The following is a 23,192-nucleotide window of genomic DNA, read 5'->3' on the forward strand; positions in this document are numbered from 1 at the left end:
TCTTTCATCTATTTACAATATAAAGTGACATTTAATATGGGGCAGAGGGAGTATCTAGTAACACATCAAATTTCAATATTCAACATTTATAAACATACTAGTAGATTTAGTTAGCTTTCAAAAACTTTATTCCTTTTAAGTGAACATATATAACAGGTAGACTCATTTCATACAGTTAGTGTAAAGAATTTTTACACCGTCAATCAATCATAACTCTCATAATATTAAACACATCTAACTTTAATCATAGCTACTTCAAAAAACACACCAATGATTGATTATGATGTGTTGACAATATAAAACTTGTTACACTAACCTTGTATCATCAAAACTAAACTCATAAATATAAGAATAGAGAGAAAGAAGCCTCACCTCAACAATTTCTCTAGCTCTACCCATATTTTGGCATAAAGGGATATCAAATTTAACCATAGCAAGTTCATTCATCCTCCAACTCCTTTTAATTTCATCCACAACATCTTGTGTAACACCAATTTTCTTAACCTTGACCCACTTTCTCATTCTCGCAGCCTCACCCCTTAACCTATGAAGCACCACCTTATCAACATTCAAATCCGCAGCACTAAAAGTTTTTTCCCTTTTCACCTTAAAAAAACCAATCTTTTCATCTTTCTCCCATGGCATTCTCCCTTTATTAACGACTTCTTCATTCTCCATCAAAATATCCAAACAATCCCCAAAGTTTTCAACTTTTTCAGAACCCATTTGAGTCAAAGTCTCATTTTTTTCTGAATCCAAAGCCTTGTGAAGCTTTTCAACTTTGTGGGCTATTTTCCTCAAAACTTTTTTCCCGCTAATTTCTTTGCTATTTAAAGCTTTATCAGAAAGGTCAGATTTTTCCACATTAGAATTGAGAAGGTGTTGTTGGGGTTGGAGATGAAGAGGAGATTTAATCCATGGAGGTGTGGGGGATTTGATAATGGAAATATGATCATGAGAATGGGAGTTGTTGTTGTTGGGAATGGAAAGGGGTTTGTGGTGATTAAGGTTGTTGTTGTTTTTGGGGTTTGGAGAGAACGATGAAGAAGAAGAAATGTGAATGTAAGAATATGAATAATAATAATTAAGGAAGAGCATGATGATGATGATGGTATACGAGATTGTGTGTCTTCTCCTCAAAAATCAACTGCAATGTTCTGTTCACAACACACAAAATCAAGCTATACAAACACTCAAATTATTGGATATACTATAAATCATATCAAATGGAAACATTCCTGAGTCAAATTAGTAATAGAATTTTAAAAATTAATAAATATATTATTAAAATTATAAAATATTAATTAAAATAGTTTTTCAATATATTTCAATATATGGATTTCGTATATGATTTATTGATATGGATTACAACAATAAATTCAAATAAAATGAATAATTTAAATTTTCTACTGTTTATAATAAGTCATATCAAATAAATAAAAAACAAAAACTAACAATATTTTTTCTTTTTTAAACATTATAAATCATATGTTTTTAACTATAACATCTATTTATTTATTTTATAATATAAAATTTAATTGCTTAAATAAATTGTGTATATATTTTTTTATTTTGGGTTTTTCATATTTACTGAATTTATAAGACATATTTTTTTGTTTTTTAACTTTTCTAATTTTAATTATGATATTAAAAATTATGAGATACTAAAATTGTATATTTATATTATATTTTCAAACGATTATTCTGAATTTTCCCTCCGTGCATCTATGTGTTCAAATTTTGTAAACCATTTGTCTTAGTGGGTGAAATTTGGTTGTAGGACAAGTACAATGGGACTCTGTTGCTAGCCATTGCACATGATGGAAACAAAAATACAATTATCATTGCTTATGCTTGTGGAATGTGAGATAGGGGTGCTTGGAGTTTTTATTTTTATTTTTAAATATGATAAGGTACGTCACACCTAAAGTCAACTTTTGTTTGATTTCTGGTAGACACAAATCCATTAAAAGTGTTTATCAAAATCCAAATAATGGTTGATATGATCCCCCGTCAACACATGTGTATTATATCCGATATATTGCACAAAATTTTATGAGAGAGTTCAAGGTCAAGGAACTTCAAAAAAAAATTGTTTGTATGGGTAATTATTTAATTCTTCTTGGTATATTTTCCACTTATCACTTTATAATACTTGATAATTTTTATCTCATTTATAATAGGATATGCATTAAGTGAACCATCATTTAAATATTACCGCAATAAAATCAGGATGGAAAATCTAGAGACTTTAAGATGGACCGATAATATCCCAAAAGAATGGACTATGACGTATTCTCAAGGTCAACGATGGAGACACATGACAACCAACATTGATAAGTCAATCAACGCAGTGCTCAAAGATACACACAATCTCCCAATCATTGCTTTGGTTCAATCAACTTACTATAAATTCAGAGTTTTATATGTAGAAAAGGGACAACAACATCAGACATCATTAGCTTCTGGTCGAGTATATACAGACGATTGCATGGGCAAGATTAAATATAAAGTTGGTAAGTGCAACACTCACCAAGTCATGTGATTCGATCGAAATTGTTATTCTTTCATGGTGCATGAAACAGTAAACCCAAGATAGATGCGACCAATTGGCCATTTGGAAGTCAACCTTAAAATAAATTGTGTGATTGTGGAAAATTTCAGGCTATATACGTGCTTTGTTCATATATCATAGCTGAATGTGTTTACGCTCGTCAAAACTATTTAGTGCATCTGTTTGACGTGTACAATTTTGCTAATGTATTCAACATCTACAAAGAAGAGTTTTCACTTATATCCAATGAAAGATATTGACCTATATATGAAGGTGAAACATTGTATCACAATCCTGAAATACGGAGAATTAAAAAAGTTCGTCAAAATAGTACCTATATTAGAACTGAAATGGACATTAGAGAAAAAGTGTCAAGAAAATAAGGACTATGTCAGTTAACTAGTCATACTCGAAGATATTGTTCAAATGTTACACGCAACTCTAGTCAATCTACGTAATTTTTGTAAAATTTGTGTTGTTATTTTTTATGAATGAATTATATTAATTATATATATTTTGTTAATTTAAAAAAAAAATTGAATGTAAAAAAATATATATTCCCTCAAGGAAGTTGCATTTGTAAACTGGGAGTTACTTAAGGAAGTCGCCATTTGCAAAGGCAACTTGTAATTAAGAAAAAAAAAATGACATTATAGTATATAAATTTTCATAATGGAGTGGTTTGGTAATTTTTTTGAAATAATGGTTATTAAAAAAAATCCCGATTTTATACATTTTTTAATCCAATTGAAAATAGTTTATTTATTTATTTTTATCAAATTCTGGAATTGTATTCATATTTGGACATTATTTTTGAAAGTTAATTGGTCGATTCGACCAACTCTGATACAAAAAATAAAACATCATAAATTAATTGTCTAGAATATAATTTGAGCGTTAGCATAATTCGATAAAAGATATGGTTAATACAATTCTAACACAAAGTCATGCAAATGTATTAATATATTCTTCAAAATAAAAAGAATATATTTATCATCTGAGTTTCTCTTTCTTTATACTCTCGAGTTATCTCATTTATATCTAGTTTTGACTCTTTCTAAATATTTAAGTCATTACACGTGAGTAATCTAATAATTTAAACTCTATGTAACAAACATGTCGTAAATACTACGTTAGTTTTACCAATACTCTCTTTTTGTTATTAACTTTATTTTTGTAAGATTGAACATAATTACATCCATAAATAGTGTCCCACTTATTCTCGTTTACCTATTGTTTTCGTCGAATATAAACGAAGAATTCATCTAATTAAGATGAATCATAAACTTCTCACCTTATTTAAACATCTAGTAAATATATTAGAATATATATATATATATATATATATATATATATATATATATATATATATAAAAGTTTAAGCATTATTAAATGATTTATATATTTTTTAATATATGATAGACAATTTCAAATATTAAACCCTTGACAATTTACTAAATAAATTAAGTAGTATTCATTAATATAACTATCTGATAATAAAACCAATGATTTCTTTACTTGGTTAATTTATATGTTAAATCGTAAGTTCAAAATAAAAATCTACTTAATTAATTATCCTAATTAATAAAAATATGGAAGTTATTTAATCACTATAATTGGAAACAACGGTGTAATCATTATTAATGTGTTATGTTATCTATACTAAATGTTTAATTTATTTGTAAACACAAACAATAATACATTTAATCGATCAAATTTATTGAATTCTTTTCTAGACTACGTGTGGTGTGAAGTTAAGTGTCCCGTGTAAATAAGCTTTGAAAAAAACTAAAATTCAATTATTTGTTTCAAAAATAAAACAAGACATCCTTCAATCATAACTCCTCAATATTTGTTAATTACTCAATGGCAACATGACCACAATGGCAAGAATCCATCAAATCATTCTGTTGTGGGAAATTGAATCCATGAACTCCAACTACACAAGAATAATATAATTCATTGAAGAGCAAACAATAATAATTTTTATGATGGTTGAAGAATCAGAAATCATATTTGATTATCTTTTATTTTATATTTTTTATTTTATCGTATTATGTTTATTTTAATTTTATTATTATGTCGTTATTACTATTGTAATTTCTTTTTCTATATAAACAAATTAGGGTTGTAGTAATAAGATAGAAAAATATTTTATTTTCTTCATGGTATCTAGAGCTATTGGTTAGGGTGCTATAAAACTTTCCACAACCTAGTGGATTTTAGAACTCCAAATGACACTAACATTTTGTTTTTAATTTTTGAATGAACTATTTTGTGATTTGATCTGTTTTTCTGTCTACCTAATGACACACAATACTCCATGGAAGACGACCCTTGTGAGTAACAGCGGCGACAACAATGACGATGATTTGGGTGAAAAACCAAAAGTAGTCAACAACGACAATATTGGTTCAGGCAACGACGCCCCTAGTGGCGATGGCCCAGGAGGCAGTGGCGGCTGAAATGGTTTCTCCATTTTTAAATTTTTTTTATCCATGAGGGAACTTCTAATGCCCTCAAGGTTAAAGTCCAAAAACTCAATGGAAAAATTATTTCGAATGGTCTCAAACTGCAAGATTAATACTATACGGCGAGGAAAAATATGGTCCTCACAGGAGATGTGCAAATGTCTGCCACAACAAATCTGAATTACAATTTTCTGGAAATATGAGAACTCTATTATTATTGTTTGGTTGATTAGTAATATGGAATAAGAGATTGGAAAACCTTTTATGTTCTTGCCTACTGGGAAGGAAGTTTGAGAGGTTTTCAGAGAAACATATTCTAATATTCATAATTCTTCTCAAATTTTTTTATCTCAAATTACGATAGTGGCATGTCAAGCAAGGAGACAAATATGTCACTACCTATTATAATGAGTTGATGACAATATGGCAAGAATTGGATCTCTATTATGATTGTCATTGGAAGTGTTGTGAGGACAATGCTTTGTTTCTTAAGAGATAGGAGAATGACTGAGTATTCATGTTCTTGGTTTGGCTTAATAAGCGACTTGATGAAGTCCGAGGTAGAATATTCGGGAAGATTCTATTGCCATCACTTCAGGAAGCTTTCTCAGAAGTTAGAAGAAAAGAGGTGAGATATGGTGGTATGGTGGGTGTCACATTATGTTGCTAAGGTCAAAAGTTCTGCTCTAGTCACTAATAATGAAGAAGGGAAGAGAGATGGCATGAAACCATGGTGTGAACATTGCAAACGTCCATGGCACACACGTGATACATGTTGGAAGCTCCACAGAAAACCTCCAAATTGGAAGAAAAAGGTAGGAAACGAATGTCATGTCTTCCAAGCTGGTACCTTTGACCAAGAGAAGCAGTCTCCTTCAAGCCCATCTCCTTTTACCAAGGATCAGTTAGACCAACTATACAAACTCCTTGAGTCTCAAACTCTTTCTTCCTTTATATCTCAAAGAGGTAATTTTTCAAATACTGCTCTACTTAGCGTCAATCTTTGTCATACTTGGATTATCGAGCTGGTGCTACTGATCATATGAATGGCGAGTCAATTTTGTTTTCTTTTTATAGTCCTGGTGCTGGTAACCACAAAATTAAAATTGTAGATGGCTCTCTTTACGCCATTGTAGGGAATTGTTTCAATATTCAGTCACTTTTGTTAACCTTAAAAGACGTCTCTGCTGATTTGCCACTAAAAGTTTTTAGTTGCCCTGCTTTTGTTCATGAACATAAACAACTTGGCAAACTCAAGCCATGAGCAACTCATAAGAGGTTTAAGTATTTTGAACCAAAATGAAAAAGAATTTTTGTAACCATGAATGTACTTTTGTTGAAAATTAACCTTTTTTTAGTAACATTCATCTTCAGAGGGAAATTTTAAGGAAAATTAATCTTTTGTTTTTGAAAACATCATTACTTTAGGTGATATAGTGTTGTCTCAAAGTTCTAAGACTCCTATTGATCTAAGTAGTCAATCACACCAGTTCACAATGAGATCGAGCTGGCGTGGAGCTGCGCAGTGCCTGGCTGATGAGGCATGGTGCGGTGCGAAACACAAAAATGGTTGTTATGACTGGGTTCTCGGATCACATGTCGCATTTTCTCGTGGCCCAGAAACATGAATGTGTTTTTTTAAGGAAAAACCAAGATTGCCCTTAAATTTTTAAGAGGTATTTTAGGTTTTTCGCTTTTAACCCTAATTTTGTTGTCATCTCTCCTTCGAACACTCTCTTCCACTTAGTTTTTTGCGACCACTCCCTTATTTCCTCTATTATCCAACAACGTCGGCCACCGCCTAGTAGCGGCACCCACCTTCCGGCCACTGTCGTCCATCGCCCAAATTCTTCTTTCTTTCTCTATTTTGTTTCCTTGCTTCTTTATTTGTTTTCTTTCTACTTTCGTACTCCTTCCTCAGTTTGTTCCACTTTAGTTCTTTCTTTTTTTACTTATTCTTATTTCTTTTCTTACTTATTGCTTCATTCTTGTCTTACTTATTCCTTCTTCTTTTTTATTTATTTTTTTACTTATTCATGCTTCCTTTCTTTTTTTTCTAAGTTCTTTTGTCTCTGTTTTTATATCCATTCATATTTCTTTAAATCTTGTTAGTATTTAAATGTATTTTTTTTATTAAAACTTGTGGATTTTAATTGGTATTAATGAATATTTCAGAGTTTGAATCGTTGTTTAATTTTTCATAATATATATATATACACACACACACGATTCTTGACTAAAATTGGTCGCACTACAAATTGTCTCAATCCTCTGTTTCTGGAGTGGGAGCAACAACCTAATTAGTGTTAGTAAATTCATACAAGATAATGGAGTTTCTTTTCATTTCACCCCAAAGAAGATGACAAATAATGGAGTTTCATTGAATTTCACCCTAATAAAGATAATGGAGTTTCTTTGAATTTCACAATTTTTAAGAAGATAAATCTAGAGGATGAATCTGATTATGTCAAAAACAGTCAAAGTAAATTCTATGTAAGTTTTGAAAAATTTATATTGTGCATTCATTCTACTATGTTGCACAAGTAAAACCAGTTTACTTCTCGAGCATGTTGGCTCCTACAAATTATTGAAAATATTAATCAAAACAAAATATCATTAGCTTGAATACTTTGAGTGACGGTGGTATCTTTTGAGATAAAAAATTGATTATCTCTATTTACCACCGCAACGTAACACCATATGATATTATCATTTACACAATAGTATTATGGCTCATGGGTACTATTACTGAAAACAATAAATAATTGCAAATCAACTAAATATAATGTGTGTCAAAATGTAAATATTTCGGAAATAATTCGGACACATAAAATCATAGCCATAATTTAACTATGGTAATACAAATGGAAAATAACAAAATAAAGTTCTAAAACTCACCTTTTTATTTTCAAGAATATTTTCATCTCTTTTAATTTCTTGATAAAGATACTATGAAAAAGACACTAATGATCTATCGCTGCAAATCAAACCACAATAATCATAATTAGTATCAGATTGCTAATTGCATAATAAAGAATTCAAATAATAAGAAATTGAAACAAATTCATGACTTTTGAAGGTTGAAATTTAACAACATTTTGGGATCTAAAAATGTTTGCCAATAAAGATAAAAAAGATAATTGAGGGGACTTCCAAGGAGTGGTATAGCAAATTATCTTAGAATAAAAGAAAAACAAATCAACAAAGTACGAAAGAGATAAAATGAAACCTCCACTCTCACATCTTTGTACGACCATATTACTTATGCTCCTAAATTGTCATTACTTCGAATCGTGAAAGGTAAAGATACCCTTAGACTTGAGGTATTTTTGGATCTTCTCATATTCTATTTTAATGCATCTTCTCTTTCGTTGTTCTGCGACTTCTTTTCTCCTTTTTAATATTAAGACACATCACTAGAGTTTGCTATATTTGCAGCCATATAAACTGGATGAGAATAGACTCCGCTTATTGTCTGATCTACTTATGGTTTGGCCGGATCTAGTTAATAAAAAGACTAGTCTCAGACTATTTTTAAAATTTAATAAAAAGGCTACCTCACTATTTTTAAAGTATATTTATTTATATAGGTCAGACTCATACTTATAAAAAAGTCTATTAGACTTGACAGACCGACATATATATATATATATATATATATATATATATATATATATATATATATTTTATTATTTATTAATGTTATTTTTTATTATTATGTTAATAATATTATTTCTTATTTTAAATTCTATTTAGACAAATACTCGGTAGTCGTTTCATATTCAGTAGCCATTTAATTAGTCAATAACTCAGTAGTTGTTCCATATTTGTTTGAGAGTAATAATGAGTGCATTTGTTTCAGGAAAAAAAATCTATTCATTGAAATCAAAAATTACGATTTAGGGTTTAAATATATTTGTTTCAGATTTTTTAAAAATTATTTTGTTAAAAAAATTATTTTTTGTTTAATATATATAGATATGAGTGGAGAGAATCATGTGGAGAGCATTTAAATATATTAATACGAATAAGACTTTTAAATAGGTTTCTAAGCTTTTAAAAAGGTCAGACCATGCCGAAAAAAAAAAAAGAAAAAAAAAACCTATGATAGGCCGTAATCCTAAAAAATTAATTGTAGATCAAACTCAGGCCTGACCTATTCCCATCGCCTATCAATAAGCCTCCCAATTATTCTTCTATGCTAACTCACTCTACCTATCATGATCTTAGGTGAAGGCTATGAGGCTATGTGTGTGCTCCTTTAGAGTGCAAGAGTTTGCATAAAAATTCTGTTAGTTTCTCTCTGTTAAATTTAGTAATTCATGTTCACATATTGTTTAATTTGCAATAAACTCCCTAATCAATTAGCAAGGCTAATAAAAGTTCCAGTGTAATATCTTATAATCAATTTCTGCCTCAGAACCCATCACAACTTGAATAAAAACAGTTAACCAAGATTCACACCTTTTTTTCTGAATAAATATCATTACAACACAAGTAGGTGGAATTAAGGGACAAAAATAAAGAGCATGAAGGTAAGAAACTTGAAAATGAATACTTTTATCATTGGCAATTTGGCATTATCATTCAGCAAATAAAGAATCCAATCCAATCTAATCTATTCAATCAAAAGTTAGGGGATCCAAAAAAATCATTACAAATCCACCCCCAAAGCATTTTTTTACTAATCCATTCTATACAGTATATACAATGTGGGTTTATTTTACTTTTGATTATACATCAATAATCCAAATTGAACATCAACAATGATTACACTGCAATACAAAAAATTAAAAAACCCAAAGTAATCCTATATATGTAGAACAACAAAAACAGAATTGCAGGGTTACAAATCATTTGAATATCCTTCCCTTTCTCTAATCATCTTTAGCCCAAAATACCTGCCAAAATAGTAAAATCACAAACATAATTACTAATTATTTCACATTAATCAAACATATAACTATAGAAACTGAAATAAACTCACCTTCCCAACATCATTAATGTAGCTTGAGGATTAGTTCCAGGTGAAACACTAAAAACAGAACCATCAACAATCCGAAGAGAATCAATTCCAATGACTTTCAAATGTGAATCAACAACCCTACCAACCACACAACCACCATGATAATGCCAAATAGTACTAACAGTCCTTCTACAAAAATCAGCCATTTCAATATAATCACTTTCATCATTAGGCAAAGCAGGTCCAATAAACCTAAAATCTCTAACACCTAACCAATTCACAAACTTAAAATCATTCATTGCTCTACTCCTAAGTACTTCCCCTAATTTCCTTGTTCCATTAACACACCTTTCAACATCAACACCGTTGTTAAAGTAATTAAACCTAACAATTGGATTAAACCTAACATCAGTTGAAGCTAATCTTAGAAAACCAGCAGAAACAGGTCCTGAAATCTTCGAAATCAACGTCGCAACAGTTAGATAAAGCGGCGAATTAGATTCACGGATGAAGAAATTCCGAACCGGTGATGAAAACGGAACAACATTAGAAGCTGCTTCTATGTAAGCACCTGAATTCGTTATACCTACAACTTGTATAAGCGAATGTTCAAGTGGAATTGAAGGTAGAAAAGTGATTCCGTTACGTGGATTATCGTATAGAAAATGACCTACGTATGGTAAATGATGTGTCACTGGTATTCCCCATGAAGAAAGATAAGGTCTAGGTCCAATTCCACTTAATAGAAGAAGTTGTGGACTTCCAATTGCACCTGCTGCAAGAATCACTTCTCCGCGTCCTCTCAAAATCGCGTGATGATATTTTCCGTTTTGATCGCGATAAAGAACTCCAATCGCAGAAGTTGTTGCAGAAGAAGAAGTTTCAGAACTCGTTGTTGTTGAAGATGATGAAGAAGCGAGAAGGATTCGTTCGACGCTAGCGTAAACGGCAATGCGAAGATTGGAGTGTCGTGCATAGCGTAAAAGATCTGCGGAACTATGTCGTTTACCTGAAGTATCAAAAGTGGACCCACCAATTTTGGTACCAGTAGCGTGATCTAAGGTGAAACCGTTATAGGGACCCACACGAGCTTCTAGAAGACCATCACGAAAAGCGGATTGCCACGTTTTAAGTTGAGGACGAAAAACGATTTCTCTTTCAACCCATTCGTAAGATTCGTTCACAAGTTTTGAGTCCCAAATAACACCGGAGCGTGTAAAAAATTCGTGATCGGCTCGGCTATAAAAGCCGGCGTTAATTGCGCTACTACCGCCGAGAACGCGGCCACGTGCGTTGAGTACGCCGTCTTCTGAAATGAATGATTGAGCCGGTGAGTCTTCGTTGTTGGCGTTGTTTACGTTTGCGTTTAATAATGTGTTCAAGAAACCTTCTTGGTTCATTAAATTGGATTTACCGTGGGTAACTCCACCACGTTCGAGGACTAATACGCGGTAATTTTGGGAGAGTGTGGCGGCTAATGGACAGCCGGCTGTTCCGCCGCCGACTATTATGTAATCGTAGTAATCTTCTAAGGGAAACTCGCTTGCGTTAGCCACCATCCTTAAGTAACTCGGCGGCTTATCTGCAGTTCAATACATACAGTTATAAATTACTAAAAGATAATAGAAATGTTTATTTCTTGTAAATTAATTAGTTAATGCGTAATTAGTGAATTATTATTTTACCTTGTTGTTCTTGAGAGTTAGATTCTTGATTTTGTGTTGGAGAAGCGAATGCAGAACCGATGAATATTGTGATGAAAGATGTGAGAAATAGAAACTCTGTTGTAACGGTTATGGCAGATTTCTCCATTTTTTGTTCTGTTTTCTTCTTCAACTTTCTGAAGTGAAAAAGTTGTATTTTTTGTTTTGTGGTTTGAATGGTTCTTTCTTGCTTCTTGGAGTGTGAAGAGTGAAGAGAGTGGATTCGGAGGAGTAATGTTATTATGCACAAAACCGTTTTGTATAATTTGTAATTTGTAAGTTGGAGTTTACCGTTTTGGGTTTCTCAAAAGCGATAGAAAGTCTTAAACGCAGCGTATTGGTAATTCATCTTATCTCATTGGTTAATCTTTGTTTTAGTATGTTCTTTTACAGTTTCACTTCATGTGGTATTTGTGTGGGTGTTTTAGTAATTGAAATGTTGCTCAATGTCTTGTGTGAGGTTTAGCATTTTTCTGCAGCAATGCAAGTATTGAGGCATTTTGGAGAAATTTGTTATTTTGTAATTGTATCAACAAAATTAAATGACATACAATATTTTTTCCGGTAACAAATATAACTTATTTTATTAATAATTGTAACTATAATACAAGATAGAATATAATGAAAATGAAAGTTACTAACGAATGACATTAATGTCCATTCATCTAAAAAAATAAAACTAACCCCCTAACCAACAAATGAACTATATTAATTGTTTAAATTTATCTTAAAGTTTGGTGAACTAATGTAGGAAAATTTACAAGTTTTCAAAAAACCCATGATGCCATTTACCACTGTCTTAATCAGCATAAATCATGTTTTTATATACTTACATATGAAACCATATAATAAAAACTAAACTTTTGCGAGAAGTAAATTTTTACTGTGATGTAGATAAAATACCACATAATCAAACAAGTGTTACATTCTAAAACATAAAATTAGACAACACATTATTGGACTTGTCTTATCAGCTAACATTTTGGTACTATTTGCTTTATGTACTTCCTTAGTAACTTCAGGTGAGAAAAGTTGGCCCTTTATTATTGTGTTATAGTGCCCATCAATTATGAATTATCTATGTGTGATATATTAAGATTCAGATTGTCTAAAACTTTTGTGCACAATTCCGTAAAAGAAAAAGATCATTAAAATTGTGATGGACTGATATTGGACAATGAAGTAAGTCCAGCCCATGGTGTCTTCAAATATATGTAATAGCCCATAATACATTATCTAATTATCAAAGTTGCCCACTCACAAACAACAAAATTGGGATAATCCCGCTCTTTTATTTATTTATTTATTTATTTAGAGAATTTAACGATGAAATTCACACACATTAATTGTAAAGAAATAGAGAATCACATATTTGAATCTGCACCATAACATATTTCGCCTCTTTTTTTATTAAAAAAAGAAACAAATAAGTTAGGTTAATCTCTCCTAATTTAATGTAATAATATGCATAATTCCGATTTTGCAAAGCCATGAGGCTCTTGTGTTGGGATTGGGCTCCCTTCATGTGTGGAGAAATATCTAAATGTTGTAGTTCATTTTGTGTATCACTTATTCAATTAGAGAAGGGTCTTACTAAAGTTGAGAAATGTAATATTATTAAGAAAAAACAGTCACCAAAAAGAGATAAAGAAGAGAGAAAACTCATTTTCGATTTTCTCACAGCAGCCTCGCTAAAACCTCCATTGTGCATTTGTTCATTGTTGGATCGGGTTTTTTGGACAGTAGGTTTGTAAAAAGGGTATGAACAGAGAGCTATTGCATTCGCATTGCTATTGCAATTTTTGGCTATTTTGTTCATTTTTTGTTCCCGTTTGTAGATTTTTGTGATTTGTTATCTTAGTTGGTTGTTGATATAATTTGTGAATCATTTTAAGACTCTCTTGTACCTTATTTGATTATAGTTATTTTTTTGGTTTTGACGATATGTGATTTTTACCCTTGTATGAAGATGTTTTTCATATTAAAATATCAATACGTCTCACGAGTTCTTACGAATTGAAAGAATTTTATATATTCTATGTTATTTGTTATTGTTTTTATATGTTAGTTCTCCGTCATCATGTAGTGAAAGATTACCAAGACCTATCAATGCTCAATCTTGTTTAATTAAATTCAACTCATTCATTTTTTTTTTAATAAATCAGGTCATGTTTAACTAATTAACTCCTCATTTATTTCATATATATATATATATATATTGGCCTCATATATAGATTATGTTTGATAAAATTTAGGTGATAGTTTATAGTTTATTGCTAAAAGTTGTCAATTTAATTGAAGTGTTCGGTAAAATTAGCTATTTAATCAGTTTTAAAATATAAAATGATATATAAGGACATTTTTAAATAAAATTAAGTTTATAATAATTAATACTTTGTAGTTTTTTTTTAAAAAATTTATTATCTGATAACTTTTTTTATTTAGTTAGTTTATTTATTTTACATTATTTACTTTAAAATATTAATTATTTAAAAAATAATTACTTATAAGTAATTTAAAATTACAATAAATAAGTTATTTATTAATTTGATATAATTTTATTTATTTAGCTAATTGATTTCATTTTAAATTCTAACAACTAAATTATAAAGAGTAAAAAATGATTTTAATTACAAGAATAATGATAAAATTGGTAAAGAAAATGATAAACTATTAACTCAAAAGTTACTTGAAGTAGTTTATAAAAAAACACTATAAATTTAAGTTATAAACTCATAAATGACTATTACCAAATATATGTTATAGCTATTAGGTTATATAAACTTGTTTTTTTTTCTAGCCAAACAAACCCATAAACTTTATTTCTTCTTTGTTGATTTATATAGATTTTAAATATTAAAGCATTTGTAGCTGCAAGTTGCAACGTATCAATATCAAAACTTTGAGAGTAAATTTTTAATTTGATCTTTAAAATTGTACTTATTTTACAATCTAGTCTTGCATACTATCAACATTCTAAAATAATCATGAAATTACAAAATATTAATCAAATTTGTCTATATATTAGTATTTGTAAAAACTATAGTGACATTAAATTGTTAATGTTGGATATGTATTTGAAATTAAGTGGGTAATGTCAATGATAAATATGATAGTAGATGAGACATAATTATGTATTTGATTATCAATAAGCAATTCTAGTGAATATTTATAAATATCAATAACATATAATGGTAGTTTAGTGGTAATGATCGAGAAGAAGTTTCATAAATGAGTTATATTATTCAATCTTTGGTGTAAAGAATTTATCTTTCCTCTAAATAAATTACTTACCACTAAAATTTATCTATAAAAAATGTTGATAAGGTCTCTATTATTTACAAATAAATAAATAAATATTAACTCGACTCCTAAATATATGAAGCTCTTTTTTCTTAAGATTCCTTAATTTTTTCAAAAGCATTAATTTTTTTTACTGATTTACCCTTTAATTATGTTACATCTTTTTGTAATTTGTAATAAATACTACAATAAAATTTATAAATTGGCCCTCTCTATAAACTACTAAAGTAATTTAAATTGTCCACAAATTTAATACTACAATCAACTTTTTTAATTCCCGTAATTTAAAGTATGTTTGGCAAGACAAAAAAAATGAGCATATAGCTAATAAGCTATAAGACCTGTTTGATAATATTCATTTATGAGCTTATAACTTATAGTAATTTTCAATAAACTAATTCAAGTCGCTTATGAGCTTGTACCTTATCATTTTTTCTTTCGATTTTATTCTTATTATTGTAACTAAAATATTTTATAATTTTAAAAAAAAAATAAATTTAAAAAAAATTAAAATTTCTTTATAAATAGTTTATATAATTTAAAATATAAAATAATTTTAATAAATAATAATTTTAAGTAAATAATTTAAAATAATTTATTTATCATAATTTAAAATAAACAAACTAGCTAAATAAATAAAAAATACATCATATTGATAATTAATTAATTTATTATAATTTAAAATTATTTATTAATTTAAAATAATTAATATGTTAAAGTAAATAATTTATTTATTGTATTTTAAAATAAATAAAATAGATAAATAAAAAATATATCATATTGATAAATTTTAAACTACTACTTTTAAATATTTTAAACATTAATTAATAAAATTTATTTTTAATTAAAAATGTATTTTTATTATTTTTAAGATATTTTTTAAATCCAAAATTTTGAAACTTAAAAGTCCTAATTAACTTGAGTTGCTTGGTCATTGGGTTGGCCCTAAGTCTCATTTGGCTTTGACATTTTTTGTTAATTTCCTTTATTTTATTTTTTGAGGGGTTGAGTTTGTTTAGTGATGAAGGACTTGCTTTTGCTTATAAGATGGGTAAAATGCTTATATGGGTCAATTGGTCATGCACGAGTCATGACCCGTAGGTACCAGGAAATTACAGACAATAGTTATTAGTTCATATGAGACACAAATTGATTATGGATTATAGCATCAATTGGGTTAAAGACAAAAACATAGGATGGTTCAAAATTTCAAATGCCATCAATTGACTTGTTAGTTTGGTTGACTTTAGAACAAGTATGAATTTCAACGTCAACCCTAAAAAAAAGTTATTTGGTATTTTGTAAGGAAAAGATAAAGTCTACACTTTCAGCAAAGCAACAAAAAAATTAAATGGATTTTATTGAAAGGGAACAAGAGTAAAATAAAGTGATGTTCCATCCACTAATTAAAAATGTGAATATACTAATTCAGCCGTTGTAATTTGACTAATCAGTATAAGTAATTTTTAATTATATCTCAATAACTGTATGTAAAAATCAAGTGAAATTATGAACAATAAAACTAAATTATGATTAATTAAATTTGGTAGTTTTTATTTCACTTGTATCACTAAAACTCAATTTTTTGTGATCAGTACCTTAATATTTTTTGAAACTGCATTTTTAGTTCCTAAGATATTTTTATGTTTTATTTTGATCTTTTAAGTTTTGTTTGTTTTATTTTGTTCCATTAAATTTCACTCTTAAACACTTTGGATCTTTAAATTATTTTTGTTCCACTTTAATTCCTTAAGTTATAAACATTAAACTTTTAATCTCTTAAGTTACAAATATTATACACGTTATAGTCCTTTATAATAGTGTATAATATTGTAACTAAAGGAATCAAAGTGTCTAATTTTTGTAACTCAGTGGACCAAAATGTTTGATGTTTATAAATTATGCGACTAAAATTGAACGAAAAAAAAATTGAAGGGATAAAATGTCTAATGTTTGTAACTTAAGAGACCAAAATGAAATGACCATAGAGAAACCTAAAAATAACATAAGAGGCCAAAAGTATAATTAATTTTTTTTTTTTACTCAAAATGTACTTTAATTTAGTATCAGTTTGTTAGGTTTTAAAAAATTATATATAGTCTTTAAGTTTCAGCTCAACTAGCAAAAGCCAATTTTGTTAGGTTGAACTTTAATGTTAGTTTGTTAGGTTTTAAAAAATTATATGTAGTCTTTTAAGTTCGAGCTCAACTAGCAAAAGCCAATATTGTTACGTTAGACGTCTTGTCCCAGTTTCGAACTCGAGACCTCATATTTGTGTGTGAGTTTATGGTGGTATTTGTTAGGGAGTTCAGGGGCGTGGTAGAAACAATAGGTCAAATGTTCCTGGACCACAAGAGACTTTAACACCACATCTCCACCCAAAACCTTAAACTATTATGTATATGGATCACTACTCTTATACATCCAATATTTAGTTCGTTTTTAGTCAATGTGAGACTTAACCACTCACACTTAAATCTAACATTCTCCTCCTCAAGTGTGAGTCTCCCACATCTTATACTTATATCGTCGTTACAACCAACGGAATACACCTCATAACTACACTTTTACGAAGACTTTTGATACAATGATCCATCATCAGGATCCACTCCCGCTCTTGGGAGTTCAGGGAGCGCCGAGAGCAGTAACATACCAAATACTCCAGAATCACAAGAGACTTTTGACATTACATCTCCACCCAAAACCTTAAGGCATTAGATATATGAGTTACCACTTTTATATATTCAACATTTAGTTCATTCTTAGTCAATATTGTGGAATTTAAACACACACATTTAAATTCAACGATATTAAATTCTGAATAGAGTAGTTGAATGCAAATCGTTAAATTTTTAGATTATTTTTTGTCTTGTTCGATATTTAGTGGGTAACGAACAATATAAACAAAATAATCTCTTTTTTGATATAATAATAATAATAATAAATTTAATACTATTATTATGAAATTTATTACATTATCATTATCACTGATATATGTAAATGTTACCAATAATGTGAATATTGATAGGAAAGAGATACTAGATAAATTGAATTTTTTATACTTTTAAGCATAACAAATAAGTTGCTAGTGTTTGATGTTGGTAATGTTTTTCATACATTAGGATTTAAAGAAACATATAAATTAGATGTAATAAGAGAACGTGTAAGGACCTAAAAGAAGAGGACGTGGGAATTGTCTTCATAAGCTTATATGACATGCTAGTTCAAATGTTTCATCTCAATATTGTAATTCAGAAAACAAACTTCAAAAGATAGAGAATTTACTTGAAAATCTTATTGCTAATCTTCAAATGCAATTTTCTGAAAATCCATAAATTCATGTTGTTTTACAAGTTGTAGTTCAAGAGGTATTATTTTATTTTTTTTCAACTTCAAAAATGTTTTTTAAATAATAATTTACACTTTATTCATTTAGGTATTTGATGTTACAAATGCTCCAAATGTTCAATAGGTAATAAATAAATTACAAATTACACTAATTCTCTACCCTCTTAACGCATTGAACTAACTTATATATGTTCACAAACACATTATATATCAAGAGTAAATAATTTAGAGAAAATGTTAAATACAGTTATTTAATTATGATTTATTCTCTATATTTGGTTATATGATATATACTATTTAATTAGAATAGTATATATTATGTAATTTTATTAAGCTTCTCCAATGAGACTTCCCTCTCAAACATACACAACAACATGTGATACATAGTTAAGCCTCTCCACTTCTCCCCCCACCAAGCATTAAATGAAAATTCAACATAATCACATTAAACATATTCTAACTAAGTAATCAATGTGCATGATATCTTGATTTTCCAAAATCTATTGCACTATAACATTTAGTTATTCAATTTTCCTCCCAAAAAATATCTAGTTATTCAATACATGTGCATGCTTATGTAGATTATATCAAGGTGGCTAATTTTCTTTTTGGAAAAATATCAAGCGGCTATTTTAACTTATTCTCATCTATAAAGGATACATCTTCTCTTTAAAAATTAGTGTTGTTTAAGATTTTTTTTATATTTATTAAGAAATTTAATAATTAAAAAAAAGTCGATAACCATTTCACTAAATTATCTTTATTAATTATTAGTTGGTTTTTCACAATCATTAAAATTAAAAAAAGTTATTAAAATTACATTCTGAAATCGAAAATGACATTAATTTAAAATAATATTTTTGTCAAAATGACTCTCACCCTTCAAATATAATGTGTGTGCATTATGGATATATTAGGTACACACTCAATTGATGCGATACTACATGGTTATGGACATGACAATTAATGAACAAATAGGACATTAATGTGTTTGATTTGGAAATACGAATAATAAGTACGATAGTTATAGATTAAAATAAAAATTATTTTAATTTAATATTTTTTAAAATTATTTTTATAAAAATTTACTCAAAAATATTATAATTTATCAATTTAATTAATTTGTTGTCGATTAAAAAGTAATTTCGAGATTCAATAACTTATATATTAATTATTAGAGATTTTAGCATGATAAAAATTATTATTTTTTAATTGTATCTCTCAAAAATAATTTTTATGGGAGGCTTCTCATTTTAAGCATTTTTTAAAATTTTATTCTCCAAAAAATTTGAAGTAAATAAATGAAATACTTAAAATGATTTTTTGTGATAAACTATTTAAAACAATTTTTTCATTTTGAAACTTTATTTTTAAAATTATTGGTTAAAAAAGTTATAACGAAAAATATGAAATATCTTTAAAATATTTTTGTTATAAATTTCTTAAAAAGAATCTTAAATATAAAGCTTCAAATGAAAAATTTCTTTCAAAAGCTTATCATAAAAAATAATTTTAAATATTTTATCTATTTGCTACAACTTTTTTTTGAATAATAAAATTTCAAATAATAATTAAAATGAAAAGCTATTTTGAGAAGTTTATCATAAATATTATTTTTGAGAGATACATTTAAAAAAAATGGTTTTTATCATGCTAAAATCTCTAACAAATTGATTTTGAGTAAATTTTATTTACTCATAAATAGTATAAGTTATTAATTAAGTTCATTTGTTGTTGATTAAAAAGTAATTTCGACATTCAATAACTTATATATTAGTTATTAGTGATTTTAGCATGATAAAAACCAAATTTTTTTAAATGTATCTTTCAAAAATGATTTTTATGAGAGGTTTCTCATTTTAAGTATTTTTTGAAATTTTATCATCCAAAAAAGTTATAGCAAATAAATAAAATAATTAAAATGATTTTTTATGATAAACTGTTTAAACCAAATTCTCATTTTGGAGCTTTATTTTTAAAATTATTTGTTAAAAAAGTTATAAAATTAAAATCTTTTTGTTATAAGTTTTATAAAAAAGAATCTTAAATATAAAGCTACAAATGAAAAATTTCTTTCACAAGCTTATCATAAAAAATAATTTTAAATATTTTATATATTTGTTACAACTTTTTTTTTATAATGAAATTTCAAATAATAATTAAAATGAAAAGTTATTTTGAGAAGTTTATCATAAAAATTATTTTTGAGAGATACATTTAAAAAAAAAATTGGTTTTTATCATGCTAAAATCTCTAAAAAATTAGTTTTGAGTAAATTTTATTTATTCAAAAATAGTATAAGTTATTAATTTAGATTCATTTGTTGTTGTTAAAAGGTAATTTCCACATTCAATAACTTATATATTAATTATTAGTGATTTTAGCATGATAAAAACCAATTTTTTTTAAATGTATCTCTCTTGAACGATTTTTATGAGAGGCTTCTCATTTTAAGTATTTTTCAAAATTTTATTACCCAAAAAAATTATAGCAAAACTATTTATAATTATCTTTTTCCTAGAGCTTTTAAGTTCTTTTAGTAGAACAAAGTGTAGGCTAATTAATCTACTTAAAACCATCCAACAATAGATATTTTTTATGACAACAATTTAAACCAATGAAATTTTGGTTGGTTTATTCAAAAGAGTGATAAAGGATCTAGCAATAAACTAGCAAAATCAATTTTAAAAGATTATAGATTGGATATAATTCAACTTTTACAAACTTAGAACCAAAGACACGTTAAGAAGATAATTCAACTTGGATCTAGCAACAAACTAGTAAAATCAATTTTAAAAGATTATTGATTGAACATAATTTAAATTTTACAAAAGATAATTCAAAAAAGATAATTCAAAACTTAGTACAAAAAAAAAAATTAACCTTAAACAAAACATATTCACTATGCAGAAAGGAATAAAGTGTGCAAAAGGGTCATAAAAGCGGATTCACAAAATAATCGCAAATATATTTTAGAGAAAGTACATTTTATTATTTAATAATTGATAATAACAACATAAACAACAACAACAACAAAAACTTTTGTCATGAGAGCAAAGTATTCAATACCTGTTAGAAGCCTATGAGATGCAGAGAGAACCCTACACCAACAAAGAAAAAACATTTGGTGAAGAATAAATCATACCGAACTCGAGAGATAGATGAATGAATGGGTGATTTTAAGGAAAATAAATGACACATGATGTGAAAAGGAACGCATGCTTTACAACAAAATACGACGACAGTTGTCTATAACAGTCGCACCACCCGTCACAAACGAAGAATGAGGGCGGTTTTTTCACAACCGTCATAGGTCTTCTGTCGCAATAAATTAAAATTCTTGTAGTGAATAAAAATGTCTTTTCATAATTTATTCATAATCTTAAATAAGATTACAACAAATTTTAGCCCAAAGGATGACACAATATACTCTCTCTTAGGGTTGGAACTATTATAACATTGACATCTCACACAACATATGATCACTCACAATCTTTTTTCTCTAGGACTTGGTTGAATATCCATCAATTCTAACAATAATCACCAAAAACAAAGGATGACACAACTATCCATATAATCACTAGAGGTGGGATACATAAACTCTTCTCAAGTCTACCTATTTATAGAATAGGAAAATAGCTCCCATTCATGAATATAACTTAGTGGAAAATAATTGTCCGATATTTTCAAGTAGTCTCACTTCAATTCTCCTAGAATATAGCTATATTTCATTGTCTCTTAAATTTTCACTCATTTGAAAATTTGAATTTATTTTCCAACAAAATAAATAAGGAGAAAAAAATATATTAATAGTGATTCTCATAGCCATATTAAATTTCTCTGTTGATACATCATTAAAAAAATACTTTATATTAACTAAATATATAGAAGACGAGACTACATTTCAAAAATGATCCTAAAAACATATTCCGTTAAAAGTCTCGTAAGGAAATCTCAATTGAGTCTATCTTAAACCTTTTTTAGTTCCATTTTAATAGACATAAATCATTGATAACCTTTTTTCTTAGGCGCCATATGAAAAATCTTGAGTAGTGACAATAATATTCATGTTTGATAAGGATACACCAATGTGCTCCTATCATTTATCTTTGCTGGAAAGACGTACATGAGTCTTATATTACCAAAATGGTTGATTTAAATATAATTATAAAAGTTCTATATCACTTTAGTTATTGTAAATTTAATTGTTTAACAATATCTCCCAAAAAAATTGATTTTTTTGTAATAATTCCAATTATAGAGTAAGTTCTAGATTCTTTCTCAATTGATCGAACAAACAACACAAGTACTAAAGGATAACATGAGTGATAAGTGGAGGTAATTTATACATTATTTGAAATTAAATGGTACGAATCGTGTGATGAATATAAGATCAATAAGGAAATGGATGTTAGCGTCCTTGACACAAGGGTTGATCCCTTCAAAAATCGCACTTTAGTACATCATTGGTATTTCAAGAAAGGATAAGTATGTATATAATGTCATTAATCTTTAGATAAAATAACAATTATGTATTATATGTTATTTTTATTGACTTTTGTATGCATTAGTTATAAGAAATAAGTCAAATCAACATAGGAATAGCTCAAAATGTGAGGGTTTATGTTGCATGGGAATCAAGAATCTTATGAAACTAACTCATGAGATATGAAATTTTATTTTTCAACTTCAAGAATGTTTTATAAGAAAATAATATACACTCTATTCATTTAGGTGCTGATGTTGCAAATGATTCAAATGGTTCAATAGGTAACAATCAACAAACTACAAGTGACACTAATTCCCACAAAGGTACAAAACTAGTTTATATATGGTCACAAACACAT

At 28.0% G+C, this 23,192-nt stretch overlaps 2 protein-coding genes across 3 annotated transcripts in view; both read right to left on the minus strand.

The window, feature by feature from the left end:
• LOC101507850 (chloroplastic group IIA intron splicing facilitator CRS1, chloroplastic) overlaps positions 1-1,195 on the minus strand; it is a 6,515-nt gene extending 5,320 nt beyond the window's left edge. For both annotated transcript variants that reach the window (XR_003473661.2, XM_004507481.4), the window contains exon 1: positions 373-1,195. Coding sequence is in view for 1 of the 2 variants with exons in the window: in XM_004507481.4 (XP_004507538.1) it covers positions 373-1,098 (726 nt within the window). In the remaining variant the exon portion in view is untranslated. The remainder of the gene's footprint in view (positions 1-372) is intronic.
• An 8,481-nt stretch (positions 1,196-9,676) lies between these two features.
• LOC101508164 ((R)-mandelonitrile lyase-like) lies at positions 9,677-12,002 on the minus strand. Its single transcript, XM_004507482.4, has 3 exons — positions 11,677-12,002; positions 10,013-11,573; positions 9,677-9,926 (listed from the first exon to the last, which is right to left on the minus strand). Exons 1-3 carry the CDS (start codon positions 11,801-11,803, stop codon positions 9,872-9,874), a joined length of 1,743 nt encoding a protein of 580 aa, XP_004507539.1. The 5' UTR covers positions 11,804-12,002; the 3' UTR covers positions 9,677-9,871.
• Positions 12,003-23,192: the final 11,190 nt, after the last annotated feature.

Source organism: Cicer arietinum, chromosome 6 (genome assembly GCF_000331145.2).
Source record: "Cicer arietinum cultivar CDC Frontier isolate Library 1 chromosome 6, Cicar.CDCFrontier_v2.0, whole genome shotgun sequence".
Taxonomy (NCBI): domain Eukaryota; kingdom Viridiplantae; phylum Streptophyta; class Magnoliopsida; order Fabales; family Fabaceae; genus Cicer; species Cicer arietinum.

Coding starts and splice junctions, on each gene's coding strand:
- LOC101508164 (XM_004507482.4), bottom strand. CDS start 11,803: ATGGAGAAATCTGCCATAACCGTTACAACAGAGTTTCTATTTCTCACA. Junction 11,574..11,676: donor TAACTCTCAAGAACAACAAG/GTAAAATAATAA, acceptor ATTGAACTGCAG/ATAAGCCGCCGAGTTACTTA. Junction 9,927..10,012: donor ACATTAATGATGTTGGGAAG/GTGAGTTTATTT, acceptor CTATTTTGGCAG/GTATTTTGGGCTAAAGATGA.